The sequence below is a fragment of the Morone saxatilis genome, unplaced genomic scaffold (assembly GCF_004916995.1).
Source record: "Morone saxatilis isolate NCDOM2014 unplaced genomic scaffold, NCSU_SB_2.0 Contig4, whole genome shotgun sequence".
NCBI lineage: Eukaryota > Metazoa > Chordata > Actinopteri > Moronidae > Morone > Morone saxatilis.
The window spans coordinates 10453653-10462442 of record NW_023339984.1 but is presented as its reverse complement, the minus strand read 5'-3'; the positions used below and the strand labels follow the sequence as shown (position 1 = coordinate 10462442).

At 45.8% G+C, this 8790-nt stretch overlaps 1 protein-coding gene across 1 annotated transcript in view; it reads left to right on the top strand.

Moving 5' to 3' along the window:
* Window positions 1-1942: 1942 nt before the first annotated feature.
* per1b (period circadian clock 1b) overlaps window positions 1943-8790 on the top strand; it is a gene marked incomplete at its 5' end in the record, with an annotated part of 10868 nt that continues 4020 nt past the window's right edge. Inside the window, 14 exon segments of the mRNA XM_035674920.1 lie at window positions 1943-2858; window positions 2948-3201; window positions 3370-3491; window positions 4060-4261; window positions 4379-4573; window positions 5226-5304; window positions 5495-5601; window positions 5749-5902; window positions 6034-6304; window positions 6507-6615; window positions 6764-6923; window positions 7033-7145; window positions 7477-7623; window positions 8422-8754. Coding sequence (XP_035530813.1) covers window positions 2449-2858; window positions 2948-3201; window positions 3370-3491; window positions 4060-4261; window positions 4379-4573; window positions 5226-5304; window positions 5495-5601; window positions 5749-5902; window positions 6034-6304; window positions 6507-6615; window positions 6764-6923; window positions 7033-7145; window positions 7477-7623; window positions 8422-8754 — 2656 coding nt within the window.

The window sequence follows — 8790 nt, the reverse complement described above, 5'->3', positions numbered from 1 at the left end:
GGGCAAATTGGATCTCTCGATCATGCCACAGCAGGGCGGTGATGTGGCGCTGTATGCAGGCTGGCATCGATTGCATATCCATCGAGTGAATGGCAGAGACACACAGCTGTGTTGTGGAGGTGGTGGGCGGCCAACGGGGGCTCAGGCCACTACGAATCACCACACACATATACATTATATAGTGATGGTATATATTATATGATACAGTACTATAGTACGTATTACAGTACAATATTACACAGCACACACACTACGATACACCAGTCCGCTTTGGTTTAAACTGATTACCCCAGCATGCAGAGTGGCGGTGGACATACGCGAGCAAGGCAAAGAAAACATTGTTGCAGATTTAGAGTTCCAGTTCACCAAATGCGCGTGTTTGGTGCACACCTTTCCAACGCCTGAACGAGGCGCCGGGTCAGGTTTGGGCCCACTGACGGTTTAGGATAAACTGCCACTGAGCCATCTGAAGCCTCTCCGCCCCTACACATTGATTCACAGGGAAATAACTCATGTGAACCATAAACCTGATGATCAAACATTGTCTATGCTTAGTTCGAGGAGAGCATGTGGAAAATGCACTCGTCGTACTGTAAGGATGCCAGCCTTGCTCTGTGGCCGACACAGATGTTTTAGATCTGATCTGCAGTGTGCAGCTGCTGTATATATGGTGCAGCGTATGATTTTAACACAGATCAGGTTGTGATTGAAATTTGGTGATAGTTTTATCAGCGTATGTGCATAAGTGTGTGTGTGTTCTATCTAAAATAGTGTACACAAAACTAATCTTTCTATCACACTTAAAAATAGTATGTAAGTAATCGCGAAACAACTGTCTATATTGTGCGTTTCTCTTTAATATTCACACTGTCAGTGATCACCAACGCTGTAACATATGATATACATCTCTGGGGTTTCTTGGTGTCTTTAGACTGTTAGAGTGACCCCCCCAGTTCGGCCGCGGCTCACAGAGCTCGTCATGTGCGAGTGTGCATCATCCATCTGACCAAACATAATGCTGATCAGCATTGTGTGATTGGCAGGGTGTCAGCTCAGGTGCATGGAGGCGGTGTCACATTCGGTATATTGAACTAAAACACCTGCAGTTGTTCGCCGTCGGCTCCCGTTATCCTCTGTAACATCCACTGATCAGCCTCCAGCTGGTGGTGACGTCAGGACGGGGCGCTGAGATGTGTCTGAAAACGTCAGTGCAAGAGTGGAGCTAACCCCGTCCTGAACAAACTCTGCATCAAGAGCTCCACTGCACACCTGAGGGACGCAGGTGAAGAGGGTTGTGGGGCAGCGAGGTGCATTAAACTGGAAGGATTGACGACTGGGCACTGTGTCTTCTGGTTGCGTCTCCAGGGCTTAAAGGTTTATCAGGTGTCTCCCTTGCCCAAGGAATAAATAGCACTAGACTTTAACTTGCGTAGGTGGTGGCCATATATATATATACTTAGCTACTATTCAGAAACAAAGCCTGATGTATAACAACCCTCTGATGGACAGCTTTGTCCCGTCCCCCTGGTGTTCTGTTTGTTTCGACCGTCCTCTGGGTAAAACGGGACTTAGCAGTGACGACTAACCGATGTCCCAAGTAATTAGCGCGTGTTCACCTGCTCTATATTCAGATGCATGCATACGCACTTGCAGATTATTACCAGTCTGTTCTCAAGATGAGGTGATTGTTTTGTGTGGATAATCTGGGTACTCAACAACCACACACGCTTGTGAGACACATTCAGCCCGCTGCACGAGGCAGCAGAAACATCTCATGGCCGTATTCGAGTCCTCCTCGGAGGCTGACTCAATAAAGTGATGATAAGCGTTCCTTTTTTGTCTTTTCGTAGCTGTAGTCCTTGGGAGATACTTGGAAGACCGTGACACACCGCTTTGTAACCCTGCAGCTAATATTATTCTCTCTCTTTCTCTGTCATCTCAGGTGGCCTTTAGCACTTAGAGCAACACATCTCCGAAGAGGCGAGAAGACCAGATACAGAGTGAAGAGATTGTTTTTGGCTCTCGCCGAGAGCTGTTTTTCTCACTCTCCCTCACGATCTCTCATCCCATCTGTCGGAGCCCTTATGCCAAGGCTGTTTCATAAGCAGAAAATCATCTCTTGTCTACATTACTTTGAGTGACATTTTTTTTTCTCAAGATAATTGCTCTCTTTTTGGAAAGGCAGCCGTTGCTTTTTGGTCATTTGTGACATTTTTTCAGCCAAAATCTGCCCTCTTTAAAAACCCTCAGAGAAGGGCTCACAGCCCAAACCTCCTTCATTTAACATTTTTTGCTGCAAAAAGAATGAATTTCTCTCCTTAGTTCTTTTAACAAACAACAACAACCATGATTCACCCGTGTATACATAGTAGTCCCACTTAAATTAAAGTTGTTCCTTTTTTTGGCTGACAAATCCCTCAAGCTGTACCAGCCTCATCCTACTCTAGTATGAGTTATGACAACTCTAAATCAATGCCCAGCAGCAGCACTCGGGGGCGAGTGGCAAGGGCCGATGGGAAAGACAATGACCAGGAAGCGGAGTCCGAAGGGTTAAACTCTCCGAAAACCAGCGGTGGTCAGCCCGGTGCCAATGTCGCCACTCAGGAGCAGAGATCTGGAGGCGCCTCATCTCCCAGCGGAGGATCGGGATCCGGAAGTTCGTCCGGAGACCGAAGGGGGCACAACTCCGACGATATGGACGGACTGTCCAGCGGGAACGACTCTGGCGAGAGGGAAAGCGAGGGCGGCATGGAGAGGGAGAGCGGGTCACGTGGGCGCCAGTCCACACGCAGCTCCCACAGCTCGTCAAACGGCAAGGACTCCGGCATGATGCTGGAAAACACGGAGAGCAACAAGAGGTGAGGGAATGTTTCACTACAGGAAGACGCAGCTCTTCATTTGTGTGTGAAATGCTCATTCACTGTGATCTTCTTTTCCTTTTCCCCAGCACCAACTCCCAGAGTCTCTCCCCTCCCAGCGGCTCCTTGGCCTACAGCCTGCTGTCGACCAGCTCGGAGCACGACCCCCCCTCCACCTCTGGCTGCAGCAGCGACCAGTCGGCGAGGGTACAGACCCAGAAAGAGCTCATGAAGGCCATCAAGGAGCTGAAGCTCCGCCTACCATCTGAGCGCAAGGCAAAAGGCCACTCCAGCACTCTGAACGCACTTAAATACGCACTTCAGTGTGTCAAACAAGTCCGAGGTGAGGGCGAGTGTTTTTTCTGTCTTCTAATGTCACCAGTTACCCTTTTCTGGTTAGTGCCCCCGACTCTTTCCTGTATAACTTCGTCGGGTTTAGTGCTTGTTCTTTTTTTCACATTATGTTCACTGCTGTATGTCATTTTAACTTCACCTATATTGTCGCTTCCAGCCAACAAGGAGTACTATCACCAGTGGAGTGTAGAGGAGTGTCACGGCTGCAGTCTGGACTTGTCTGCCTTCACAATCGAGGAGCTTGACAACATCACCTCAGAATACACCCTCAAAAACACTGTGAGTTTAGAGTTATTCACTTCTACCTTTTCTATTAAGAGCACCTCAAACTAGTGTTCGTGTTTGAGGAAACTTTTCAGACCAGTATCTTATTACTGCGGTTACTGAGCCATGGACATCATTTTATTACTATTTTCTTTTTACCCTCGGGTATTAAATGTAACTGAATGCAGAGGAACATTGGTTTGGTCACATGGCTTTAAATGCCACAAAGATTTATGAGGAACGCATAACACATTGATCCTGATGAATCGATGCTGCATTTATTTTGCTGCGAGCTTTGCAGTGATAAACTGTAAAATATTTTATCTATCAGATCCAGAAATAACTGCAGTTTTTAAATTCTTCAGCAGTTCTTAATCTCTTTGAAACTTTATGTTAAAAATCTTCTTGCACAGTGTGCTACTAAATGAAGTCCCCTTTATTTTGAAAGATGTACAAGGAAACAATACCAGCTCACTGATGGAAAAACACTGCAGAGAGTGCTAACTGTACACAAAGAAAGATCCCATTGAAAGGTGGGTTGCAGATGTCTCACTGTATTCCTCTGCTGTTTTTTCTTCTTCAGGACACTTTCTCCATGGCCGTGTCATTCTTGTCAGGGAAGGTCGTGTACGTATCACCCCAGGGCTCGTCCGTCCTGCGCTGTAAGCCCGAGTGTCTCCAGGGGACTGTGTTTTCTGAGCTTTTAGCACCGCAGGACGTTAGCACTTTCTACAGCGGCACAGCACCCTGCCGCCTGCCACCCTGGGCTTCCTGCATCGGATCTGGTGAGTTGAGTTGAAGTGAAAATGGGAGATGGGTTAGGAAAAAAAGAGGAGGTTTGGTGTGAGATGGTACTGAAGAAAGCCCCGACTGACTCTTTCTCCAACTGTCTTTCCTCCCAGCGTCTCCTCCGGTCGACTGCACTCAGGAGAAGTCCATGTTCTGTCGGATCAGTGCCGACCGGATGCAGGGCGGCGAGATGCGCTACTACCCGTTTCGCCTCACGCCATACCAACTCACCATCAGAGACTCGGATGCTTCTGAGCCACAGCCCTGCTGCCTGCTCATCGCGGAGAAGGTCCACTCCGGATACGAGGGTATTTGTCATTTTTACTGCATCTGCATTCACTGTGTTCAATCAGTTAAGGAGGGGCGTACATTGAGAAAGTAGTCATACAGAGGAGTATTGATTTGAGAAAGCCAGTGCTAATATAAAGTACTGCTCCTCACCATGTTTTTTGTTGTGGCTGTGCAGCATTGATAATGTTATGTCAGAGTAACCCAGGCACACAACTGCAGCATGTTTCTGATAATTGAGTCAGCTTAGCTGTTTCTTTGTCCTCATGTTTCATCTTTTTCCTCTTGTTTTTGACTAAAATCTAAATCAGATTTGACATATTTCAGTATCAAGATAAGATTCTTTCTGTAAATGTAGATAATTTGGTTCAGTGCTGCACATAATTACTAACTTACATAATTGTGTGTAACAAGTGTATGTTAAATTATGCAATGAGTAATGATGAGTAAAGTACTTGTAATGATCTGTGTAGTGAGGAAATGAAGGAGACAGACTTGGAATACCATATTCCTCTGAATATGGATTATGGCAGACATCCAGTAATTGGATCCCGTTCAGAACTGAAAATAAACAGTTATCATATACACAGAATGTCTGTTTGAACTTATCAGTAAGCCTGTCCTCAAAACATGCTTTTAATCAGTTGTATCTGTGTCCTCTGTGCCTTTCAGCTCCTCGTATCCCTCCAGACAAGAGGATCTTCACCACCAGTCACACTCCCAGCTGCCTCTTCCAGGAAGTTGATGAGAGGTCAGTTACCTCTGATACTATGGCTTACTGCTGCGTTTGCCTTCTGGCAATACTGTTCAGCCATATTTTTGTAGTTAATTCAGATACTCTCTCTCATCATTTAGTTGTTAAATGATCTGTTTAGCTCTAGAACAGTAACAAACTATATACTATTAGTGTCTAATAGTGTGTAAATATGTTGTGTTCACAGGGCTGTGCCATTGTTGGGCTATCTGCCTCAGGACTTGGTGGGAACCCCCACCCTGCTTTACATCCACCCTGAAGACAGGCCATTGATGGTGGCTATTCATGAGAAGAGTGAGTTCATTTATCACTGGACATCCTGTAACTGCCTCTAACGATAGAAAATGGGCTTTTTCTGTGTTCATTTCTGATGATGAGTCATTTGTTTTTGTCTTACTTGTCTCGTGTTAACATTTCGTCTGCACTGTTGTCTCCCTTCAGTCTTTCAGTTTGCAGGGCAGCCGTTTGAATATTCACCCTTGAGGATGTGCGCCCGCAACGGGGAATATCTGACCATCGACACCAGCTGGTCTTCCTTTGTCAATCCCTGGAGTCGGAAGGTGGCATTCATCGTAGGGCGCCACAAAGTCAGAACGTAAGATTATTATTTTGTTCACTCAAGAACGAATGCTGCCAGAGAGCTATTTATAAAATGTTAGCAATTTTAACAAAGGAGAGAAAGGCCTTTTTGTTAGCGGTGCCCTAACATTATTGTCCCATCTCCAGGAGCCCTCTGAACGAAGACGTGTTTACGACGCCGCAGGGCTGCGAGAGTCGGGTCACCACGCCCGACGTCGTCCAGCTGAGTGAGCAGATTCACAGGGTGCTGGTGCAGCCGGTGCACAGCGGCAGCTCTCAGGGCTACAGCTCGCTCGGGTCCAGCGGCTCACGAGGCTCCCGACGGTCGCACCAACAGCACCTCAGTGCCGCTTCGTCCAGCGACAGCAACGGCCCCGCCATGGAAGAGGCTGCGGCCGTGGTCGCTTTGCACAAGCCGGTGAGTCTCAGCAACCAACGGGTTTTTAGGTCTATAGATAATGTCTTAAACATCTACAGACAAAGCAAATGTTACATACACCCTTTAACTGTCTGTAGGCAAACTTTTTCCATAGTGGTCACACTTTAAATATCTGGCTGTTTAAACATGAGGGCAATGGCATTAGCATAGTTTAACAAGTCTGTTTCTGTTATTTTTCCAGATGACGTTCCAGCAGATCTGCAAAGATGTTCACATGGTGAAGACGAACGGACAGCAGGTTTTTATCGAGTCCCGTAATCGGCCACTGCCCAGAAAAAACACCGGCACAGGTAAAATAAAAGGACTGTATAATACAGTTATACGGTCTGTACGTAAAACACATTTATGGTTTTGTGAACAAGTCATTAACAAGTGTCAAAAAGACCTCAGCAGCCATCTAAAGTTTCCATTTCCTGTTCATCTCTATTCGTCATCCAGGCCCAACAGGCATCAGAGCGGTCACCAGTGACCCAATCAGAGGTTTGATAGCCGACCTGACGAAACCACCCAAAGCTGTGGTCCCTGCGCCGTTTGTACAGAAGGAGGCCCCTACCGGCTACTCCTACCAGCAGATCAACTGTCTGGACAGCATCATAAGGTGTGTGTTTGTGTGTGTGTGTGTTTGCCAGCCTAAAGCCAGTCTATCACACCAGTCTTTGGTTTTACTTCATTCGTTACTCATCCAACTATGCTCTGACTCTACACAGGTACTTGGACAGCTGTAACATTCCTAACACTGTTAAAAGGAAGTGCGGCTCCTCCTCCTGCACCTCCACATCTGATGATGACAAACAGCAAGAGGCCAGTGGCAACAACAAAGGTACTTTTTGTTAATTACCTAGAACTGATTTAGGTCGTTATGTAGATAATAATGTATTTAATTAGATTAGATGTTTCTCTGAACATCCCACATTGTAACCCCATTTTTTTTTGCCAATGTGTATTTACCAACAAAAATACTGATAGAGAAATCTTATTCTTGTTGTTGAATATGGATTTTTATTTATGCAGCATCCTTGATTTGTGTCATGAGAGCCTACAGAGTTCCTAGATCACCAAAAAGCATGCTTGTTCGTGTGTCTGTATGTGCTTGTCTAGCCGGTATACAATCATTACTGCAACTGAACTTGTTGAACTTGTTGTCTCTGCAGGTGGTTCAGTTAGCATCGTAGGTGAACCACCTTCTCTGCCCCCCCTGACCATGGCCACAAAGGCAGAGAGTGTAGCCTCAGTCACGTCCCAGTGTAGCTTCAGCAGCACCATCGTGCATGTTGGAGACAAGAAGCCTCCTGAGTCAGGTGGGAATCATCAACACTCACACTCTCTGAACCTTGTAGCTTGTGCTACCACTCGGTTGTTTCTTTGAATTTACAAAGTATGACATCCTTGCATGTTTTAAATTGAATTCACAAGGCCTTCAACATAATTAAGGCTGAAGTTCAAGTTTTGCCACAAAATCTTTTTTCTTTGGAGCCAGTAACACTCTGATACTGTTTTTTATTTTATTTTACCATTCTTGCTTATTTTGCAAAGAAACTACACAAAGTGTTTTCACTACTTGAAAAGTCTTGAAAAGAATTATCTTGCAGAAACCTGTAGCCCCATGATAAAACTGCAGATTGCAGGTAATCTGATTTATGCCTCTGTTTCTCATCTTGGTTTTTCCTGGAAACTTTCTCTTTTAAGTTTTTCGGTGTCATCATCTTCTTTTCCTTTCTGTTTTTTCTCTTTACCCAAAGATATTTTCTACAGTTTCCTCCTTTTTTTTTTATCTGTTTAAAGTGATAATGAACTAATAAATACTTTTGCTGGATAATGTTGAATGTGAAAATGTAGTATAACAGTATCTTAAACACAAGAGCAAACTAACCCAGCACTGTCTTTCTACTCCCGTCTGTATCTATCTTAATTTTGCCAGATTTAGCTACTGGTCATACCAGACATAAAGCTGTAGCAGTAATATCCAAGAGTACTTCACTGTGTATGAATTTAACTTTTCATTTCTCAGAAGAAGAATGTGTCATTTCTTCTTTCTAAAGTTGCATCGTCTCACTTTGAGGCTCTAACACCCCTCCCATGTTTTTTCTCTATCACAGATATCGTCATGGAGGAAGCTCCTACAACTCCCACCCTCGCTCCTCCTACAACGACCCTAACTCGTCTCGCCATCACCGCTCCTCCTCTTCCTCCTCCCCCTCCTCCCCCCCAGGCCACTCAGCCTGAGAGAGACAGCCGGAGAAATGGAAGTGTAGGAGGAGGTGGAGGAGGACGGATGGGTCTGACAAAGGAGGTGCTATCCGCCCACACTCAGCAGGAGGAGCAGGCGTTCCTCGACCGCTTCAAGGACCTCAGCAAGCTGCGCGTTTTCGATCAGACGGCGTCTTCGACTCTGCGCTGCCACACCCCAGCTGCCAACCCTCTGTCACGAGGTAGCAGCACACTGCACCCAACACACACACACACAC